The 24,522-nt window shown below is 34.8% G+C and overlaps 1 protein-coding gene across 1 annotated transcript in view; it reads right to left on the reverse strand.

Annotated features, from left to right (window-relative positions):
- Positions 1–3,584: 3,584 nt before the first annotated feature.
- The window catches only part of tpcn2 (two pore segment channel 2), a 41,099-nt gene continuing 20,161 nt past the window's right edge, over positions 3,585–24,522 (reverse strand). The window contains exons 14-25 of the mRNA XM_056462316.1: positions 23,736–23,855; positions 21,810–21,869; positions 21,504–21,632; positions 18,113–18,162; positions 17,928–18,027; positions 17,421–17,492; positions 17,273–17,346; positions 15,694–15,799; positions 13,350–13,432; positions 13,152–13,233; positions 10,986–11,077; positions 3,585–5,325 (exon numbers count right to left, since the gene is read on the reverse strand). Of these exons, the coding sequence (XP_056318291.1) occupies positions 5,247–5,325; positions 10,986–11,077; positions 13,152–13,233; positions 13,350–13,432; positions 15,694–15,799; positions 17,273–17,346; positions 17,421–17,492; positions 17,928–18,027; positions 18,113–18,162; positions 21,504–21,632; positions 21,810–21,869; positions 23,736–23,855 (1,047 nt within the window). The 3' untranslated portion in view covers positions 3,585–5,246. The remainder of the gene's footprint in view (positions 5,326–10,985; positions 11,078–13,151; positions 13,234–13,349; positions 13,433–15,693; positions 15,800–17,272; positions 17,347–17,420; positions 17,493–17,927; positions 18,028–18,112; positions 18,163–21,503; positions 21,633–21,809; positions 21,870–23,735; positions 23,856–24,522) is intronic.

The raw sequence follows: 24,522 nt of genomic DNA on the forward strand, positions 1-24,522 counted from the left end.
GAAACTCACATTAGTAGCATTTAACACTGAATAAAGCACATGATCTGTACCTGAGGTGGTCGTTGTGGTTTATGCTGTTGTTCTGTGGTAACATTGCAGAAATAGAAACCGTTTGTAAAACAGAAATTTCGCGCATCGCGGTGGCAGACAAGAAGTACAAAAACTCGTTTTAACATGGAAAAGATAGCTTTTATCGACAGTTTTATGACACTGTTAACATGCAATTGAGCTTGTCAATCACAAGGTGGAGCCATAAGAGAAACATGCGTAGTGTCGCCATTATGGAGTCAGAAAATACTCAAAAGTAATTCACGAAAAAGACGCGATGTGCACGCTATTCAGTTTCCCTCCTGAGCATCAGGGGAAAAAATTAATCTCACACTAGTATTCACAGCTTGAAAGCGGTCAAATATACAAAAGATGCTGGAAAAGGGGTAAAATATGCAAAAGATGCTGGAGAATCTGCAGGATTATTCTGAAGAGAAGCCGGGTTTATCTGTTCAGAACCATCAAGGATTTAAAAGTAAGGCCAGACAGAATCTGCAGACTTTTTTTTTGCTATTTCTGCTGAGAATTTTGTTAAATTTATGCGGAATGATTTTGGGAGTATCATAACTAAAATCTTAATATATTACGTAAAAAATAATAGCTTTTTAACTTTTATTTAATGTTTACAATGCAGATCCAATTAGATCAAATTTATTTAGTAAACAAAGAAAGTCTCTCATATCTACTAAAGACAGAAAATATTACTTTATAAACTGTATTGTAAATAAATTAAATGAACATGTTGATATGTCAGTAATTATACTGAAATAATTGAAAAGCTGAATAAATATAAATTTACACACATTTACACATGTAAATAAACATATCTGTGTCAATCTGCGGAATTCTGCACGTGCAGATTTAATGTGGGCCGACTTATTAGCGATCACAAAGCATAGGCTGCTCATTGATCATCCAGGTAAATATTAATACCATAAAATATAGCCCTTCAAAATAACATTGGTATTTAGTATTGCTCATACTTTGTTAAATTATTCACACTTTCACATATTTTGCAAGTGGTTTTGTTTGCCACTGTACATCAATGGTTTTCTCACTAGATCCTCAGTGAGCCTGCAACACATCTAGAGGGAAAGGTAAAAAACAAACTGTGGAGGGGGACTGTGTGTATTTGTTTATAGATGACAGGGATGTTTGTGTGTGCACATGGTCACTCTGATGTGTGTTCTGCACAAGGTCAGGCTGACCACGACGTCTGTGTTGAGAAAACATGCCCCGTGTAAGAGTGTGTGTTAGTTTGTATGTTCATTCCCCTAAACCACTGAAAAACAAATTATGTGTGTGTGTGTTTATCTACTATCCTGGAGGCTGAGGAAGTTCGTAATCACCTGGGGATTTCCAAGTAGCCCACAAAATGGTCTTGACTAAATTAGACATTTAATTACAAATTTAAGCACTGTATTGGCCTGTGTGGTCCTTTTATCAAGTCTATTATAAATAACTGAGAAAAAAATAAATAAATAAAAATTTGGTTATGCTACTCAAAGTCCTCTGGCATTGACAAATTTTATCCCTTGAACATATTATTACATTATTTAATAAATTATTATTTAATAATTAAAATCACATGACATGACATAACTTAATATCTCATACATATTTTTCCTAAATATTAAAAAAATTAATATAAAAACAAGTCAACTGAAGTAACTATACTTTTAAAAGAGATCATGGTCATATAATTTAATAGCATAAACATTTTAAACATAAAAATTGCAGAACATTTACTAAAATTAAAGGATAAGTGTATATAAATTATTATTAATATTATTAGTAGTAGTGGTAGTATTAAAATAGTGTATAATAACACAAACCTTTAAGATGAAAACAGAATACAAAAATAAAAACTACAATAGTATCTCAGTGCTAAAATAGCATTGAAAGTTTACTATCTAAAGCAGTGGTTCCCAAAGTAGGGGTTGCTTGCATGGCGATTTCCAAAAATCTAATTCATTTATTAAACTATTAGAATTTGCATATTTTACCCTTAACCTACTGAAGAACAAAATAGTAGTAAATAGTAGCACTGTTAACATGGTAATAATAGTGGCCAAAGGTTGAAAGAAAATCGGCACACTGCCACTTTAGCTCTCAAAAAAAAAATGTATACGTTGTATTAAAACGTTGTTATACTATAATTTTCTTTAAGAGCTAAAGTGGCAGTTTGCTGATTTTCTTTTGACCTTTTTGCACTGTGTTTGTTTTTAATCGAGCACCTGTCTTGAGAATTCTAGATGTGCGCACAGTTCTGTTTCTTGGCAACATTGTAATAATAAACATTAAAAAAAAACAACAACAACATGCAAATAAAAAGCCAACAGACATTTTTTTTTTTTTTTTTGAGACCCCTGGGGTGATTACGTTATATTAAGTACACAGTAATAGCATCAGATGCAGCACATTGATTTTATGAAATCAGGTTAAACTTTCTGACACCTTTATGGCACTCACGTTCATTAAAAATAAATACAGGCCACTAGGCGAGGGATGAAAACCGTCTTCAAGGTATATCGCGGTTTGGAATATTCAAGGTTTTAATACCGCCAAAATATCCTGCTATACCAGCCTGATCTCACGAGAAAACGTAAGTATTTTACGTTTTGTCAGTTTAGTGGCTAATTCGTACGAATTCATACGAGTTCATTCGTACGAAATTGTACGATTTCAAAAAGGAGGCGTGGCACCTAACCCCACCCCTAAACTCAACCGTCATTGGGGGATGAGCAAATCGTACTAAATCGTACAAATTAGATCGTATGAATTCATACGAATTAGCCACTAAATCAAAAAGTTACGAATTGCCATGAGATTATGTTGGCTATACTGATCCTAAGGTATGTGTGTACGATATTTTATTTACATTTTTTTTGGTTTGTTTGTTCTTTAGGACATCAGTATCTCCAGCAGAAAAGATATCCAAAGATGCCATTTTAAATTGTAAAGAAATGTTTTTTTCTGCAGTGTTTTTGAAACTTATTAAGACAGCAAAAGTCAATGATTCATTCGAATCATTTAGTCTGACATGTTTACTGCTCCAAAATATTTTAAATGTTTCTCAAATAAAATATATTCTGTTCAAAGGGGAATTTTTTTGTTGTTTTTCACCCAGACATTTAAAAAGAACTTATTTTAGAGCAGTAATCACAATACCGTGAAATCATGATATTTTTATCCAAGGTTATACCGTCAAAATCTTATTTCAGCCCATGTCTACAGGCCACAACTGAACACGGAGGATGATCTCCGAGTGGCATTCTCCAAAATTAAATGATGAATAGACTTGGGTCTATTGGTATGTGTGTGCTGTTGTGTGCAAGGCTATTATATTTAGAACCACCTCAGAAAATATTGGGGGTTGCGAGTCACTGGCATTGTTATTTTGGAGGTCACAGGCTGAAAAGTTTGGGAACCCCTGATCTAAAGTATGCAACAGAAAACTAACAATCATAAAAATACCCTGATTTACCAGTATAACAGAGACATTTATACGAATGAACAGAATAAACACAATAAAGTGCTGTAATTCAACCAGGATTCAGTGTATTTATAGCAATATTCAGGCAAATGTATTGATTAAAGCAAAATCATTTGTTGATATGGCTGAAAAGCCGAATGCTTCCAGTAATAAACAAGTCATTGTCAAACAGTCCAGGTCATAATTCACAAAAAATGCACATACAGTAAACAAAGACCTCCATGAAGTTGGCATCCCATAAAAACAAATAATCCCCAAAACTATGCTATTCGTTTGTGCCAGTTTGGGGTCTGAGATATTAGGCATTATTTTTTGACCGTGTGACGTCACTTTTCACACCATGTTGCTCAAATGACTTCAAATCAGCACAGGTCGTTTGTGCTCGATTTGTGCTGGTTTGTGTTGTTTGTCATACCGTAAAAGAACAAGGTCCAAATGGCAACAAAACAAAAATAATTGATTAATTGATTACAATTATTAATAATAATAATCATATAAAATATTTGCATTCCCTTAATTGTTAAACACTGCGTTTTTAGCATATGATGTAGGATGTTATTTTGACCGTTTTGATTTGAAAGACAAACGAATGACACCAGTTTGGCCCGATTTAGAGGAAATGGGGTGGAGAGTGACGTCACGCCTCCCGAAATATTTTGCTTACATCTAAATGAGGAAAACAGATACCGTGTTTGTTTTAACAGCACAAATCGAGCACAAATGACCTGTGCTGATTTGAAGTCATTTGAGCAACATGGGGTGGAAAGTGACGTCACACGGTCAAAAAAATAGTGCTTAATATCTCAGACCCCAAACCGCCACAAACGTCCGTTCTTGCGGCACAAATCAGCACAAACGAATAGCAAAGTTTTGGGGATTATTTGTTTTTATGGGGTGCCAACTTCACGGAGGTTAAACAAAGCCCAGTTTGTATAGACTTTAACATCATAGCATTCGCATGATAAGAAACGTCACAGTTCTCAGTCCTACTATCAGCATGCAATGAGCAAATATTACATATTATTGCAGAAATTAAATGCAATTATTAGCAAATTCAGATTTTTCTGTTTGGTTGTTTGCTAGATGAAATATGATCTGGACTTGAAAGTTTTTCCTTGAGAGATTAACTGATTAAGATTTCTGTACAACATACAGTAAAACCTAGCATAAATAAAGGCCCTGAACAAACAAAATGGACGTCAAAAATATTGAATCTACAAATCATTAAAAACACAGCTTTAAAAAAAAAAGTACATGTTAATTGTCCCTTTTTCCCATGATTTCTCAAACAATCAACAGATCTATAGACTGTAACAGGCTTACAAAAATAAATAAATCCATTGTTATCATTAAACGACAAAAAAAAAAAAAAAGTTGTTTGGTTTCTCAAACTCAAATTAATTTTAATTTTTAAGGTTAAATCAAAACCACTTATGCTACCATCATTTACAGGTTGTCTTGAGGATAAAACAAGAACTAGAGACTATACATTATAAACTGAAGTTTCTCAGAACATTAATTGTGCTAGAAAACACATACACACATCCTTTCCCAGGCTGACCTGAAGCAACACAGATCCCGTAATGGGAAACAGGCTCTCCAAAATGGATGGATGTGTAAACATGAGGCCTACACAGACGTGATGGAGTCCTGGAGGATTGTGGGTATGTGTAATTATGTATTAAAGGGTGAGGTGAGAGGGTCACCAGGAGAGGTGGAGATGAGGATGTTGATGTAGTTGAGCTAGTAACTCCTCTTCTGTCGGCTCTTTGACGTGCTCTCTGAAAGACAAAAACAACAATAGATTAATCTTAAATTTGAAATTTTCTTTAACTTTAACAAAAAAACAAAAATACAGAGTTAAACTGATTGATTTTTCTTTTATGCCACAAAGCATTAGAATATTTAATAAATATCACCTTCCATGAAGACATTTTGTACATTTATGAAACCCTGGTGTAATGCAAGAAGTTTTAAAATTTAATCTATTAAATGCACTAATGTCTACTCTACATACACTCACTGGCCACTTTATTAGGTACACCTGTCCAACTGCTCAACGCAAATTTTTAATCAACAGCCAATCACATGGCAGCAACTGCATTTAGGCATGTAGATAAGTTCAAAACAATCTGCTGCAGTTCAAACCAAGCATCAGACTGGTAAAGAATGGTAATTTAAGTGACTTTGAACGTAGAATGGTAAAGGTGCCAGACGGGCTGAAAATGTATTTCAGAACTGCTGATCTACTGGAATTTTTACGCACAACTATCTCTAAGGTTTACAGAGAATGGTCCAAAAAAAACATATCCAGTGAGCGGCAGTTCTGTGGGCGCAAATGCCTTGTTGATGCCAGAGGAGAATGGCTAAGCTGGTTCAAGCTGATAGAAAGGCAACAGTAACTCAAATAACCACTTGTTACAACAGCGGTATGCAGAAGAGCATCTCTGAACGCACAACACGTCCAACCTTGAGGCGGATGGGCTACAGCAGCAGAAGACCACACCGGGTACCACTCCTGTCAACTAAGAACAGGAAACTGAAGCTACAATTTGTACAGGCTCACCAAAATTAGACAATAGAACATTGGAAAAACAATGCCTGGTCTGGGTCTCGATTTCTGCTGCGACATTCGGATAGTAAGGTCAGGATTTGGCATCAACAACATGAAAGCATAAATCCACCCTGCCTTGTATCAACAGTTCAGGTTGGTGGTGGTGGTGTAATGGTGGGGGGGATATTTTCTTGGCAGACTTGGGCCCATTAGTAACAACTGAGCATCGTGTCAACACCACAGCCTACCTGAGTATTGTTGCTGACCATGTCCTTCCCTTTATGACCACAGTGTACCCATCTTCTGATGGCTACTTCCAGGATAACGCACCATGTCATAAAACGCGAATCATCTCAGACTGGTTTCTTGAACATGACAGTGAGTTCGCTGTACTCAAATGGCCTCCACAGTCACCAGATCTAAATCCAACACAGCACTTTTGGGATGTGGTGGAATGGGAGATTCACATCATGGATGTGCAGCCGACAAATCTGCAGCAACTGCGTGATGCCATCTTGTCAATATGGTGCAAAATCTCAGAGGAATATTTCCAGTACCTTGTTGAATCTGTGCCACAAAGGATTAACGCAGTTCTCAAGACAAAAGGGGGTCCTAACCTTGTACTAATAAGGTGTACCTAATAAAGTGGCCGGTAAGAGTATGTGTCAAATACAATGAACGCAAGAAAATATTCAGACACCATATATAAATTGTTTTACAAGTGAGTGCAGGACACTATACTTCTCCAGGTGTGTGTGTGTATGTGTGTGTGCACTTGGATGGGTTAGTGCAGAGCACAAATTCTGAGTATGGGTCACCACCCCATACTTTCCCAATCATGACTTGACTTGACTTGTAGTTGCTTAGTGAGGAGAGCAAAATGACATTATACCCCCTTTTTTATAATAAAGTGGACTAAAAAACAAGTCTGGGAAATATGTGCTTTAGCTCTGATTTTTGCGCAGTGTAAAATATGTAGCTCCGGTTACGTTTAGTTGCACGTTTCAGATGTCAAATCCACCAGTGGGCGATGTCTTAGCATTTTTTGGAAAATACAGAAAATTCTGAAATATGTTACTTATGGTAGTTGTTGTTGTTGAACGTTTCAGATACACGTCCTTCTTGTATACTCCCATGAGAACTGCATGTTTTGGATGTCTCCTTTGTCTCCCTACTCTTTACGAGAATTGCCATGGGATTTTTAATGACCACAGAGCATCAGGACCTCGGTTTACCATCCCATCTGAAAGACGATGCTCACTGGCAGTATGGTGTCCCCTTCACTATACTATACTAGGGCATTAGGACTCACACAGACCGCAAGTTGAACGCCCCCTGCTGGCCTCACTAACAACCCCTTCCGGCAGCAACCTAGTTTTCCCATATGGTCTCCCATCCAGGTACTGACCAGGCTCAGCCCTGCTTAGCTTCAGTGAGTAACCAGTCTTGGACTGCTGGGTGATATGGCTGTGGCATAGTACCCCGCAGTAGTCATCAGTAAGTCAGCAAGTCATCAGTAAGTCAGTGGCAGTATGTCATCCGGGTACTTCTTGCATACTGTTTTTCGAATTCTATTCGAATTCTACACGGCTCACAAACTGTTTTTAGCGTACTACAGTATATAGTATGGAAGTATGCGATTACTGTCATATTAACAGTGGCCTGAGTAATTATTTTTAGTTGACAATAAGTTCTTGACAGTTCTTTTATTATCACTTTCTAGCAAATAAACTGTGTCAATATAAGAAATGTGTCTGAATAATTTTTGAAAAAAGAGCAATTTGAAAAAATAAATAGTTAAATTCAAAATTAATAGCTCTCCTGTGAAATGTTTATTCTTTGTCAAATATTTATCAAGTGATATTTAATGGAGCAAAGAAATTTTCACAGTATTTTCCGATATTTTTTTCTTCTAGAGAAAGTCTTATTTGTTTTATTGTGGCTAGAATAAAAGCAGTTTTTATTTTTTAAAAAAGCATTTTAAATGTCAAACATTTTATTGAATTACATTTATTTGGGATGGTTAAATATTTGAAAAAAAAGAAAAAAAAAAGGAAATGTTCACTTTAGTGATGACGATGCTCTATTTAAATGGCAGACAATGCCACCTGACTGTAAGAGTAAATGCCTCACCGCAGTTGTTTTCATTACCATTAGATCACATTTTTTAAATAATCAGTCCAGGACGTGGTTCTTATCGACAGCAGTATTAGTTCCAAGATTAGTTCAGATTAAACCTATTGTTTCAACGCTGTCCAAATATGACTCTTTATATGCATCAAGCTGCCGACCGGAAGTTTAAAGCATCCTGCTTACACATACACGCAAAGCATAATGGGTAATTTTGCGTTCTATATTGCGGTCTTATTATCCTAACTTGCCTAATTAACCTAGTTAAGCCTTTAAATGGCACTTTACGCTGAATACTAGTATCTTGAAAAATATCTGGTAAAATATTATGTACTATCATGGCAAAGACAAAAGAAATTCGTTATTAGAAATGACTTAATAAAGCTTATGTTTAGAAATGTGTTAAACAGAAATTTGGGGAAAAAAAATACATGGAGCTAACAATTCAGGAGGGCTAATAATTCAAACTTCAATTGTATATATGCTAAAAATTTAGATTTGTGATTGATCATGAGAAATCAATGTCGAGATACTAAATAGCTGGGTAAACCACACCACATTCCACTAAATTAATTCATTACCCTTCCTTAACGAGGAATGTGAGGGAACGCTGTGAGGAAAGAAGCAGAACGTTTGAAATACCGAAGAGAAAAGCCGCAGGCAAATTTCTGAAAAGAAGCATCATCTATGCCCACAAAACTCACATACAAGAAAAACACTGCACGTCAAAATGAAAGTAATAAATCACTGACAAGCTATGCTGCAAAAATCCATGTTTAAGTCACAAGCGTTTATGTAATAGTTTGATAAACGCATTCATTTCATTACTAAAATTGAAGTCTGCTTTGAGTTCTTCCTGGTCCAGTTGGCGTTTCTGTGTGGAGTTTGCATGTTCTTTCCATGTTCGCCTGGGTTTCCTCCGGGTGCTCCGGTTTCCCCCACAAGTCCAAAGACATGCAGTATAGGTGAATTGGATTAACTAAATTGGCTGTAGTGTACATGTAGTATGTGTGTGTGTGTGTGTGTGTGTGTGTGTGTGTGTGTGTGTGTGTGTGTGTGTGTGTGTGTGTGTGTGTGTGCGTGTGTATGTGTGTGTGTGTGTGAATGAGTGTATTAGTGTTTCCCAATACTGAGTTGCGGCTGGAATGGTTGCCGGTTCATTCCGCTGTGGTGACCCCTGATAAATAAGGAACTAACCTGAAGGAAAATGAATGAATGTTTGTATACATGACACAAATCAAAATACTTTGTTTCAATAAAAATAGGTAGCTCACTAAGTGTTAAGTAACTATGACTGAGGCCAAGCAAGAAGTTTAAAATCTTCTTTCATGGCCCGTTTCCACTGAGTGGTACAGTATGGTACGCTTTTATGGCCGTTTCCACTGTCAAAAGGTACCATAAAGCGAACCGTAACGCACCACTTTCTGGGTACCCTTTGCAAATGGTACCAAAAGGCAGAGCAAGACACGCAGCTGAACACTATTGGTTTACAGAGATACGTCACCAGCGCATACACAAGCAGGAGAATGAAAACAAAGAAACTGCCATTTTTAAATACACAGCTGAGACATTACATTGTAATAATATATACATATAAAAACAAGCCATGTTCAATCCCAGCTCAAACAAACCTTGTCGTCGTCTTGAACAGCCACAAGGCCAAGAAGAACAAAATCTGCCGTGTCCTGTTTTTGTTTTTTTAGGAGGCCATCTAAAAGTGCGAGCGGTTTCCGCTTTCTCCAGAGAGCTTGTGCACTTACGCGCGTCTATATTTGAAATAACGAACTTCTTGAGTTGATGATAATAACGTGCGCATGATTATTGAAGTGCTTCTGACATTCGATCCTTTCAGAAACAGACAAATGCGGGAAGTGATGCACAAAAAACAAGGGAGAAGCTGGAAAAAAACTGAGCAAATGATTCTTTTAGCAACCTAAAACATGAACAAACTGCCATGTTTAACTATTATCATCACCTTTTGGGCTATTATGAGTTTGGAATGACGGAGTTACTTTCTAACAAGAGGTTACGTGAAGATTAAAGATATAGATGAGAGGTTTGCTCTGACTGTGGGCTATATTTCGTGTTGTTTTTGAACCCAAATAAGGACTAAATGTATGCTGTTTGTAGTTTTTCTGTAATTGGTAACATATCAGAGAAACTGTAAGGGTCTATATGTGTTTATATATATATTGCATTTATTTATTTATTTTATATAATTGCAGACGTTAACGTTGGCTATTTTGCACTATCATTGATCTAGAGTTCTAATCAAATCATGTTTATAGAAAGGTTAGTAATGAACATTCATACACAAGTATTTATGTACATAAAGCATCTGTTTTGTGAGAAGTGCTTCTCATATGATATGTGAACAACCCGTACAGCTTTAATTTGAGCGGGATTTCCTCGAGCAAAAATGACGTCGACTGAAACTTTCTGTCGCCATTAGTACCCTTTTGGCAGTGGAAACGCAAGCCTGATAAAGGTGAGCCATACCGTACCAGTCAGTGGAAAGGAGCCATTAAAATATATATATGAATCATTTTAAACAACATTTGACTTCCATTTTATGATTCTCCAAGGTCCACGGTTTTAGCTAAAAAGCTTCTTTAATGTTCTACTAATGTTCTGCTAAAAGAAAAAGTCATCTACGTCTTGAATGTCCTGAATGTGAGTAAATTAACAGCAAATGTTCATTTCTGAGTCAAATGTCCTTTTAATAGGGAACTTATCAATGGCTTTATTCAGTCTTACTTGAACATAAGCTGCACAGTGCTTTGATAGGCAATCTTCTCCACATCCTCAACAGACAAACCGTTACTGCGGTCCCACTTATAGGTGAAGTTCTGAAAACAAGCGCATACAAAACGATTAACTACGATGCATAAAAAACGGCTTATTGATTTGTAAAAGAAAAGGCTAGACTTACAGGGCCTATATTATTGATCGGACAAGTGTTTGTTTATGTGTTTGTTTGAGTCTCCAACAACAAGGTTAAAAACACTTTTACATACTCGTCAACAGTGGGATGTAACTTTTACGAACGTTTACACTTTATTAAGGCCCAATTTCAATTCTGTTTTTGTACCCCAACCCCTTCCCCTTGGCCCTTGAAACAGAATGTGAAGGGCTTCAAAATGTACCCCTAAGATTTGGGATACCCAGCACAACCCTGTTAGACCATGCACCAGGCCGCTGACCATATTTTTCTATCCTTAAAATAGCAAAAGATTCGGTCACACCCTTAATGCTTTTGCCATGCGCTTTAGACTTTGTGCTTAGATCATTAAAATAGAGCCCTATAATTTCATACACTGTGTCTCATATTTAAAATTCTGCAGGACGTTTTCATTCTCTTAGAGCTGTGTTACACACTGCTTAAAAAGTAATTTTCAAAAATCCATAATAGGGGCACTTTAATGGAGTCTGTTCATGGCAAACAGTAATGTTACGATATATAACTGTATTTAAGACTTTTCATCAATGCTTCATTAAGTTTAAAGTTATGGTTTTATGCTAAGATGACAGATTAAATACATATTATTTATGATATGAAGCTACTGATTATTTATTAAATTAAAAATTTTAAGTGAAACCAAATTTAAATACGGGAATTTTTTTTCCTCAATTTCTGTTTAACAGAGAGAAGCTTTTCAACACATTTCTAAACATAATAGTTTTAATAACTCATTTCTAATAACTGATTTATTTTATCTTTGCCATGATGACAGTAAATAATATTTGACTAGATATTTTTCAAGACACTTTATACAGCTTAAAGTGACATTTAAAGGCTTAACTAGGTTAACTAGGCAGGATAGGGCAATTATTCTATAACGATGGTTTGTTCTGTAGACTAATCGAAAAAAAAATCGTTTAAAAGGGCTTATAATATTGACCCTTAAAATGGCTTTTAATAATTTTAAAACTGCTTTTATTCTAGCCGAAATAAAACAAATAAGACTTTCTCTAGAACAGGGATGTCAAACTCGATTCCTGGAGGGCCGCAGCCCTGCACAGTTTAGTTCCAGCCCTGCTTCAATACACTTACCTACGGTTTCAAACAAGACTCAAAGACTTAATTAGTTTGATCAGCTGTGTTTAATTAGGGTTGGAACTAAGGGCTGCGGCCCTCCAGGAATTGAGTTTGACATCCCTGCTCTAGAATAAAAAATATTATAGAAAATACTGTGAAAATTGAATTGCTCTGTTAAACATAAATTGGGAAATATTAAAAAAATTCAAAGGGGGGCTAATAATTCTGACTTTAACTGTATTTCATTAACAAAAAAAAAAAAAGATTTCTGTAGCTTCGTTTTTAGATTTTCAGTTATTTATTTATTTACTTATTTACATGGTGAATGTTGGACTGAGGCAGCTGATATTAATTTACACTGACGAAGGGCAGAGGGTTGCTGAATAAGAGATTTCAGCTGCTGTCTGGGCCTTTCTACACCTCCTGTGTAGTTCTAAACACTTAATGTGTTTAATACTTTTTCCCTGCGTCATTTTATTACACATAATTTATTAAGTAAATTAATTAAATTTGTTTTCTTGGCATATATGGATTTCTTTGTTTGTTACCAACATCCAGGGAAATTTTCAAGTCAACGGCACTTATAGAAATATGTTTTCTGAGAAAAATAGTGACGTGTTCAATACTTATTAGCACATTTAGTCAAAGCTCTTACTAGTTCTGACTGTTTCTATATTCAGTGTTTCATTCAAACTAAATATTCTATATATCAAAAACTTAAAAAAAAAAAAAAAAAAAAAAATATATATATATATATATATATATATATATATATATATATATATATATATATATATATATATATATATATATTTTTTTTTTTTTATTTTTTTTTTTATTTTTATTTTTTTTTTTAAGAGAATTTGGTAAACAAATCTACATACCTCTAAAATGAGTGCCACAAACAGGTTGACCCACATGACTGAAGATGTCAACCACCAGACCACAAAGTACACCAGAGACCAGCTGACATGGAAAAAAAAAATGATAGGTACAAATTGACAAAAACCCATGCCAGCCAAAGCAATCAAACGTGTTAAAGAAAGACAGAGTGTCATCTGTGTGTGCGACTTCTGACTTACTCTGTAGTGTATCTGGCATATGCGTCTGTGAACACATGCCAGTTATTCACCACCATGATGTTATACAGCAGAATCAGAGACGACTGGAACGATGACAAGGAGGAAAGAATTGTAACAATTCAATCATTTACATTGTAAAAGTTACATAGATTAAAACAAAAGAAAAACATAAATGAAAAAAAAAATACAGGGTTAATACTAGTGTTGGGCGATATACGGAATTTTCAGATCGCTATATTGTCCCCTTGTGAGATCACCAATACATGATACTATTGCATCGAGGCGCTGCACTGTTATGTTTACTTATTTGCTTATTTATTTAAACATTTCTATACATATTTAATAACCTTTCGGTTGATTTTTTAATACTTATTTAATAATCTACTCAATTTGCATTATGTTTTATCTTGGAAAATAATTTAAACCAATGCAAATCCCCACGTTCTTATAGCTAGATAGGCGCTGAAACTGAAACTATTTAAATAAATTGGCTATTTTCTGAAAAATGTGCATGTCTGTGTTTATCATTCCATCAAATTAAACACAAATAAGACACGTATGTATATTCTATTTGAAGAACCAGTCAATGCATGCACTGAAATAAATAGGCTACAGGCCACCTTAAAACTTAAATAGGCTATTATTAAAGGATGTAAATGAAAGATAAATAACTTTTTTTGTGAAAGCAAGAGAGAATCTTGCGGGAGTGCTGTTATAGAGGAGTCTCAAATGATCAACGATTGTGTATTACCGCAACACTTTTTGTTCCATCATTTGAGCTGGTTTCAGTTCTTAGGTCTTTCATTTCATTTTGGGTTGTTTCATTTTTACAAATCATTTTATTTAACTTGTTTTTTTAATTAAATCCGTTTTGTTATTTAGCCTATTCATTTAATGCAGCAAAGTTGCAAATTAATTTGCTGAGATGTTGCTGTGCATTGTAGTGCCCTCATGTGCACCGCACGCATCAACTGCAAGAGAGCAATAAAAATAATACATTTTTCGCATGCTCATTTATGTGAAATTGCGAATACATGTCTATAATCGCCATGTAATTTTAAAAATTACTGTATTTTTTTTTTTAAGTAGGCTAGTCTAATTTTCAATTCATGCTAAAGATGCGTGGTGCTGCAGTCCGAAAGTGTTGGTCAATTGATGTTGATGTGAACAGCTGAAGCTGTCAAATTATTTGTAGTTCATTTATTATTAATAATGATGATTAAAAATAATAATTCTATTCATTTTATTCAATAATGTAATTAAAACATGTAATAGCAACATTAATGTGAAGCGAGCTAAATAACATCTTTAAAATCATCATAGGCCTCAGTTCTCTGCATTATCTTTCCCTATCGTCGATACACGAAACTATAGTCTATCGGCACAACCCTAGTTCATACGATCATGGAAAATCCTTCAAAGTCATGGAATTTTGACATGCCTTTTTCCAGCCCTGGAAAAGCTTTGGAAAAGTCATGGAAATTAGTTTAACAAATATCTGTATGCTTGAACATAGGTTTAGTTGTCTTTACTTCTTTTCCATATCTTTTTTTTTCTATTTTAGTGCCATGTAAGTATTATTTAAATCAATTTTACATAGATATAAAAAATAAATGTAAACTAAATAGATTGTTGCGTGTTTTATTATAATGCTGTAATAAATCTAAACGTGCATTGTTTTTCTTATTATTTACCACGTATTCATAGATATTACATAAAACATTAGGTCATGAAAATTTACTTGAAAGTCTTGGAAAGTCATGCAATTTTTCTGAAAGCATTAGAGATTCTCCTTGGCTGTGTTTTGGATCATTGTCTTGCTAAAACGTCCACCCTGGTTTCATCTTTATCATCATCATCCTGTAGATGTTGGACTGAAGCAGCTATTATAAATTTATAATGACGAAGGCCAGAGGGTTACATAAGAGAGATTTCAGCTGCAGTCTGGGCTTTCACTGCCTTTCTACAGCTCCCTTTCTTCATGTGTTTAATACTTTTTCCTTGTGTCATTTCAGTTTATTACACATAACTTAATGAGTAAATTAATTAGATTTGTTTTCTTTGCATACATGGATTTCTTTGGTTGTGACCAACATCCAGGGAAAATTTTGAAGTACAGAAGCACCTTTAGAAATATGTTTTCTGAGAAAAATGATGACGCGTTCAATACTTATTTCCCTGGATGTATGTAGCACATTTAGTCAAAGCACTTACTAGTTCTTCTTATAAGTGGTTATTTATAGCATTCTGGGAAACTATCTTTAAAAAAGCCTGTTCAGATCAGATAAATGATGATTTTTTTATCAGGATGTCATGGGAGGCTTAAAACATTTTTGCAACTTACAGCAAAGTCATCAAAGTTGTTTGGCCAGTATTCTAGCTGTTCAAAAGTGCCACATTCCATGCTGAAGGGCCCTGTGATGTTCTCCAAGCTGGAGTTGGAGACCAGACTGAAATGAAAGCAGATCGAAAAAATATTCACATGTACAGGATTCAGAATTAATCAGTAGTTCAACTTTGCATAAATCATTTAAAACTTGATAAAAAGCTTTATTATCATTGCAAACTTCTTAAGTATAATGAGGATTCATGTTTGGAAATCAAAACAAAATAAATAAAAGACAACTAAAATGAAAGTACAAGTATAAATAAATAAATAAAGCAGTGTTTTAGCCTAAATTCAGAGAGATGTACAGTATGTGTCATTTCATTCATTCATTTATTTTCTTGTTGATTATATGGGCTTAGTAATGTAGGGATTGTATACAGTTTTAACCCAAAGAATGACCAGTCTGTCAGATGAAGAAGAGCCGGAGTCAGAGATTCAAATAAATACATATAGTTTACTGAAGATAGTTTGCAGTTTCACCAGCAGAAGCCAGCTTCAACACTCGCAATGAGTTCCTAGGCCGCTCTGCTTACAATCACAAATCAATAACAATTATATTTAATAAAAATAATGAGAAACAGGATGATGAGAAAAAATGAAACGTGGATTCATGCTGTGACGGATTGGAAGGTAGAAATCCGAATATTTCAGTAATAGATGCATTTATTTAGACCTATTAATGAACGTGAATTCAACAGCATGAACAAAGTTCGATTTTTATTTTCAAAGGGTCTGTGTTGTGTGAGTTTACTATAGGGTACATATAGTCTTGACTCTTTCATTTTATAAATAAGTACTTTTTTTGTTTAAAAACAACTTTTTTGTTTTAAGTCTTACTTAATTTGCATAAATAATAACTATATTACTAGTTGAAGGTCTAATATAAGCCTTTCAAATATTTTTGTAAGAAGTCCCACATTTATTTTGTAAGAAATTAATAAAAAACCTGTAATATTGTGATGGATTATTAGAATTTTCATTTTTAATGTATTTTAAAATGCAATTAAATCTTGTAGTGGCAAAACTGAAATTAATATGTCTTTATTAATTCTGTTTTCATTCACGTTTCTATGTACATTTTTCAATACTGCATAAAAATGTAGAATAGAAGTCGCCCCTGCCAAAAAATACATATTTTATTTTATTATTGATCATTTGCACCAGTTTCTCAGCAAGTGAGGATACTCGTGAACACATAAAATGGAAGTGTATTATTCTATTTATTGTACAAGTTAAATTCACAGCTTAAGATGGAAACACAGCTATGGCCAAACCATCTTTCGGAAATCATTCTAACATGGCGATCCATTGTTAATTGAGCACTAATGATAAGTTTCAATGATAGAGCAGAAAATCAGCATATTAGAATGATTTCTGGAGAACTGTGTGACACTAAAGACTGGAGTAATGATGCTGAAAATCCAGCTTTGCCATTTAAAACTATTATAGTTTTAAAATAAACACAGCCTTGGTAAGCTCTAGGAACTTCCAAACTTTTAAACATCCTATTGAATGCACAGTTGGTAAACCATACCTCATGTTTGATGGAGGACTTATAGCTCCTTGGAAAAGCCAGATTCCAAGAACTGCAAACATATAGTACACCACCTAAAAATGAAGATAAACTCAATATCAGCGATAAAACCTCTATAATGACACTGCTATAGAAGCGACTCACTCACCAGAAGAATGCCAGCAAATGCCCGTAGGTTTTTCACCAGGTCAACGATAGTGCTGGCCACCACTGCCATCAACTGAAGAGTAAAAAAATAATTAATTAATTAAAGCATAGGCAACGCGGTGGCGCAGTAGGAAGTGCAGAAGGTTGCTGGTTCAAGCCTCGGCTGGGTCAGTTGGCATTTGTGTGTGGAGTTTGCATGTTCTCCCCGTGTTTCCTCTGGGTGCTTCCCTATAGTCCAAAGACATGTGGTGCAAGTGAATTGAGTAAGCTAAATTGTCCGTAGTGTATGAGAGTGAATGAGTGTATATGGGTGTTTCCCACTGATGGGTTGCAGCTGGAAGGGCATCCACTGCATAAAACATATGCTGGATAAGTTGGCGGTTCATTCCGCTGTGCCGACCCAGATTAATAAACGGACTAAGCCGAAAAGAAAATGAATGAACGAATGAATTAAAGCAGAGGCGTCAAACCTGTTGATGAGTATTAGTGTAAGCAATCCGTCACCAACCTTGATTTCTGGAATAATCCTGAGGAAGCGGAAAACGATCAACATGTTGACAAGTCGTATCATCTCCCACAAAGCCATCACATGCCGCGGAACTGGATCCCTGGCGAGATGAGGGCAAAACATCCAAATCAAAGAGAGATTTATTTTTCTGATTGAGTTTATGATTGTGAATTCCACACACTCACACGTCCACATGGGGAATCTTAAATGTGATGAATATGACGATCTGAATTGCCTGTTGAGAATAAAGAAACAACACATCATGTCTTAGTTTAGTATCTTCAACCCACTTATGATCTACAGTTGAAGGGAAAATTATTAGCTCTCCTGTCTTTTTCAAATATTTCCTAAGTGCTGTTTAACAGAGAGATGATTTTTCCAACAGAGCATTTCCATGCAAATATCAACCTTGCCATGAATAAAAAAATGTTTTCACCAAAATAGTGAAACCGTTTCTACGTTTTTTTATTTTGTGCAGGCTTGTATTTTACAGCACTGTAAAAATGTTCAAAAATGTCTCTGTCTTTCATTGTATGTGGGAGTGTACTAAAGTCAGTTGTTTTTTTAGGGGGATAAAGGGCACCTATGGTGACTTTTCAAGCTGTTTGGACAAACATATGTGTAGGTATAGTGTATATACCGTCATATTGGGGTGATATAAAAACACAGAGTCCTTTTTTTTTTTTTTAATTTAACAATATAAAAACGGTGGACCAATTGCAGCGGTTTTCAGACCGACTGCAACTTGACGTAGGAGTGTGGTGCCCCCACCCACTGTACTGATCGACAGCTGCGTATAAACATGTCTCCGTAGTAACGCGTATAATCATAACAACAACACAGGACGTGCGCAAAGCAATCGGGAATAAAAGGTCTGTTCAGTTCGCTAGGATCATCAATCCTCATCAAATATGATCAAGAGTGAGTTTTACAAACAGAGCATGTTTGTACTGGGGTGACGCAGTGGCGCAGTAGGTAGTGCTGTTGCCTCACAGCAAGAAGGTCGCTGGTTCGAGCCTCGGCTGGGTCAGTTAGCATGTTCTCCCTGCGCTCGTGTGGGTTTCCTCTGGGTGCTCCGGTTTCCCCTACAGTCCAAAGACATGTGGTACAGGTGAATTGGGTAGGCTAAATTGTCCGTAGTGTATGTGTGTGCGAATAAGTGTGTATGTGTTTGCCAGAGATTGGTTGCAGCTGGAAGGGCATCCGCTGCATAAAAAAAATGCTGGGGTTCATTCCGCTGGGGTTCATTCCGCTGTGGTGACCCCAGATTAATAAAGGGACTAAGCCGACAAGAAAATGAATAAATGAATGTTTGTATTGAATTACTGCGATTTACTTCAGATTTACTTCATCAGCACAGCCGCGTGTCAGAACAATTACAAAAAAAGACGCTTCAATCCCGGATTGTGCACGTTAAATCAGGATTATTTTGTGCATTAAAATAACAAATATCCATACAGCAGTGGATAATAACCTGTATTCTGTCACATTTGTGTGCAAAAAGAGTGCAAAGCTAAAAGCACACGCTGTATGTGTGTGTGCGTGTCCGCGCTGTGTGAGTGTGTGCGTAAACTTTGTAACAACATTGTGTTTGACTCGTCGTTGCAACTCCACAACAAATGCATGAAATACTCATTGGTAAAGTTCTTACTGTAGTATTTCTCATAAATATTACTTGAGATCTGCTTCCTTCATGTCTGTCTGTGTCTGATGCAGCCGAGGGAGGAGATTAAGGCACGCTGACAGGTACGAGGAAACGGTGGGTGTGAAGGACTAGCCTTAAAGGCGCAGAACACAAAAACAGCTACCTGCTGCTCAGAGCGATAAAATAGAAACTTATAAAAGGTATAATAAAAAAATCTGATGGGTGATTTGAGCTGAAACTTTACAGACACATTCTGGAGACAAAAGATTTATCTTAAATCTGGAAAAAGGGGTAACCTAGGTGCCCTTTAAAATACTGAATATTGAGGCAGCACCGTGGCTCAGTTGTTAGCACTGTTAGCTCGTAGCAAGATGGTCGCTGGTTTGACTCCCGGAATGGGCCAGTTGGCATTTCTGTGTGGAGTTTGCATGTTCTCCCCGAGTTTGTGTGGGTTTCCTCCGGGTGTTTCGGTTTCCCCTACAGTCCAAAAACATGCAGTACAAGTGAATTGGATGAATTAAATTGGTCGTAGTGTATGAGTGTGTGTGTGATTGTGAGAGTGCATGGGTGTTTCCCAGTACTGGGTTGTGGCTGGAAGGGCATCCACTGCGTAAAATTTATGCTGGAGTAGTTGGTGGTTCATTCTGCTGTGGCGACCTCTGATAAATCAGAGACTAAGCTGAAGGAAAATGAATGAATACTGAATATTATAAATCAAATCTTGCCTTGCCCAGGAAAAGATTACCTATTTTTTGAAAAACAATCCACATATTTTGGTCTAATTGGAAAGTATTCTATGACTTTTTAGAGGGTCTAGATGGTCACTCTAGTTGAATTGATGGACATTGAAAGTCTATAGATTATACAAATATGTCATTGCTGTATCATTCAATATTATAATTTATTTTTTGTGTGCGTTTGTTTGTTTGTTTTTTTTACGTTCTTTCAAAGTATATTAAGTTATTTTGAGTTTATATATTATTATTCTTGTATTTTTTTGCTAAACTGAAAATTTAAACCCTTAAAATAAAAAAAAATGTTGTTCAATGTTTTCAAACAATTATATTTGTTTGAAAATATTCAAACAATATATAACACTATATTTGTTATTTATATTTTACCAAAGTCACACAAGTGGCAATTCCACATGTCACATCCATAACGAAGCTTTTTCCTCATAAATATAAAAATGCTAACTAAAATAAAATTATTGTTGCTCTATGGAGAGCCAACTAGTATGCTTTTGATTAGCATTATTTCTTTTGGGTTGTGCAGTTTCATTCACAGAATTTCTACAAAGTATGTTGTATACTGTAAACTCGCAGACTTATGGAATCACATCCATAAACAGATTGATATTTTTCTGGCCCCATGTCTCTGTGGTTACTTGTTTAGGAAAGCATAAACAAAAGCTTCAATATAAAGTTAACATGTACTTTCTTCGTGAATTTATATTTGACGTTTTCACTGCAAACGTCACATCCATAACGCTGGAATTGCTCATTTTTTAACCATAACTTTCTTATTAATTTCATAACTTATCATTTCTTTTGTCTTTGACATGATGACACTACATAATATTTTACTAGTTATTTTTCAAGATACAAGTGTTCGGCTTTAAGTGCATTTTAAGGCTTATATGGGTTAATTAGGTTAACCTAGGAAAATCATTGTATGACAAATAAAAAAAAGAGGATTTTTTTTTTTTAATAATGACCTTTAAAATTATTTTTAAAAAACTGTTTTGATTCCAGCCAAACTAAAAGAAATAAGACTTTATCCAGACGAACAAATATATTATAGGAAATACTGTGAAAATGTCCATGCTCTGTTAAACTGACTTCAACTGTATGTACACTGTGTAAACTATATAATTTCTAATAATTTTTTAAAAACAGTATAATTAAAACACACACATAAAACAACCTTACCAGCAAAAGAACAGTGAGAAATCCATCGAAAATGTTATTCCTGTATGACAGGTAACCTTTCCATCCAAACGCCACTATTTTCAGAAGCATCTCTATTAAATAGTACAGGATGAAAATACAGTTTATGATCTGAAAGACAAGCAAAGTTTGTATTAATAATCACAAAATCACTAAACAAACCAACTATTGCTGTGTCTGTGCTAAGTCTGGGATTTAATTTTACAAATAAAACAACTAAATATCTTTTTATATGAAACTGCATTATTACAGCAGCATGGATTTTTGATAAATGCATGAGACGCTCACCTCCATATAGAAATAATTTTTCTCTGAGGCAGTTTTCTCTGCATTCAGAACCAAAACAGTCTGTAAAAAAAAAAAAAAGTAAAATAACAGATATTAAAGATGATATTCATGGCTTAAAGAGTCAAAACAATAAGTCATAACATTGTTTATTTCTAATATACTGTAGATTAAAGGCAATTTTAGTTTTGATTTGCATACACCATCCACAAGATGGCACAATTTCACCATTTAAACTTAAATAAGAGAATTCGTTCACTAATTTGTTAAGTGTATGTGAGTACTTGTAAATTTTGCTGTTTTATATAAAGTAACTGTGGTCAACATTTTCCATGTTTATATTTAATAAAACTAACACAATGATACAAAAAATATATCGGTCAAGTCCAAAAAACGATTTTCAAAGCACTGATTTTGGTGCAATTTATATACCCAAAAATCCTATCAGGGATATTCACTGCAAGATTTATTACATAACATTTTTTAAGACCAATCACAGCGCAAACCCAAAATACTAATTAATTGTCATTTTAAATCTGTATATCTTGCTACAATACCTTAAACCACTAGACTTTACCATATTTTAAATTTTAAATGGGATACTTCTTTGACCCCAAAACATTAACCCAATTGTATGTTCTAAAGAGTTTTTTTTAAGTATTGTTTTTAATGTTAAAGCGTTTCGATTTGTTAAAAAATTCTATTCATTTAATGTAACTTAATGATACATATTTATACCTCGCAGCTGCATCTTGCACCACTAGGTGGCGAACAACCTTTGTTAAAGAGACATTCATTCATTCATTTTCCTTCAGCTTAGTCTCTTTATTCATCAGGGGTTGCCAAAGCGGAATGCCCTTCCCACTGCAACCCAGCAATGGGAAACATCCATAAACACTCATTCACCCACATACACTATGGCCAATTGCATTCATTGATTCATTCCTTTTTCTTTTCAGCTTAGTCCCTTTATTAATCAGGGGTTGCCACAACGGAATGAACCAACTTACCCAGCAAATGTTTTACATAGCAGATGCCCTTCCAGCCGCAACCCAACACTAGGAAACATCCATACACTCTTGCATTCACACACATACACTACGGCCATTTTAGCTTATTTAATTCACCTGTATCGCATGTCTTTGGACTGTGTGGGAAACCTGAGCACCCGGAGTAAACCTATGTGAAAATGAGGGCAACATGCAAACTTCACACAGAAACGCCAACTGGCACAGCCGGGACTCGAACCAGTGACCTTCTTGCTGTAAGGCGACAGTGCTAACCACTGAGTATTTTTGTTGCGTTGAATACAACAGAAGTTATTTTAAAAATGTTGATAATCAGTAATTATTGCCTATTGTAGTATTTGTTTTCCTACTAAGGGAATAAATGATGACAAGGATTTCGTTTTTGGGTGAAATGTTCCTTTAATCTATTACAGTGTGCAAAAACATGCATTTTCTATTTAGATGTTTTATCTTGTTTTTAATCCAAATATCTAAAAATTCTTAAATCAAAAAGCGTTTCCTGAAAAAGCAAAAATTGTCTTGTTTTCAGAAATAATATGCTAAAATGAGTTTTTCCTTAAAACAAGCTAAATAAACCACCAAAGGGGTAAGAAAAATAATCTTATGTCAAAGCAAAAACAAGATTATTTTACTTAGCCTATTGGCAGATTATTTTGCTTATTTAAAGGAAAAGCTTACTTCATTTTGACATATAATTTCTAAAAGAAGAAAATATTTTTTGCTCATCTAGATATCTTAAATTTTGAGATATCTGGACTAGAAACAAGACAAAAACTCAAAGTAAGAAAAGCATTTTTGCAGTGTTGAATTCTCGAGATGTACTGTAAGTAAAAAAAGACAAAAGAAAAAAAGGATGATTTGTATGATAAATGTGGAAAATATAATGAAATGAGGTTCTTACACAGATGCAGATGACATTGGCCAGAGCGACAACGTTTCCAAGCACAGAAATATAATAGTGACTGTAGACATACTGGATATGCTGCAGGCCAGAAGAACTGTACTCAGGCTTTGGTGGATGCTGCAGGGAAAAGACAAAAATAACACAGCTTATGATTACTGGCACCAACAAACAAACAAGTATGTAAATAAAATATAATCAGAAATCAGAAACTTTAATTGCATTTAAATATATATATATATATATATATATATATATATATATATATATATATATATATATATATATATATATATAATATACTTTTTATACTTGTTACTGTACTTTAAATCATTAGGTTCTACCCATTTGTCAGCAATACTTTTTTTCTTTTATATATTGATAAATATGGTAAACAGTTTTGTTTATTTTCATAAAAGTTATTTGAAAGTTAATTTTACAAATTAAATTTTATTTGAAAAACAAGCTTTAATTGCATTTAACTTAACTAATAAATAAATAAAAATAATAATATAAATATATATATATATATATATATATATATATATATATATATATATATATATATATATATATATATATATATATATATATATATATATATATCCATTCATTCATTTTCTTTTTGGCTTAGTCCCTTTTTTAATTTATATATATGAGCAACACGGTGGCACAGTGGGTAGCACGATCGCCTCACAGCAAGAAGGTTGCTGGTTCGAGCCTCGCATGGGTCAGTTGGCATGTTCTCCCTGTGGTCACGTGGGTTTCCTCCAGGTGCTCTGGTTTC

Source organism: Danio aesculapii, chromosome 7, assembly GCF_903798145.1.
Source record: "Danio aesculapii chromosome 7, fDanAes4.1, whole genome shotgun sequence".
Classification (NCBI taxonomy): Eukaryota; Metazoa; Chordata; class Actinopteri; order Cypriniformes; family Danionidae; genus Danio; species Danio aesculapii.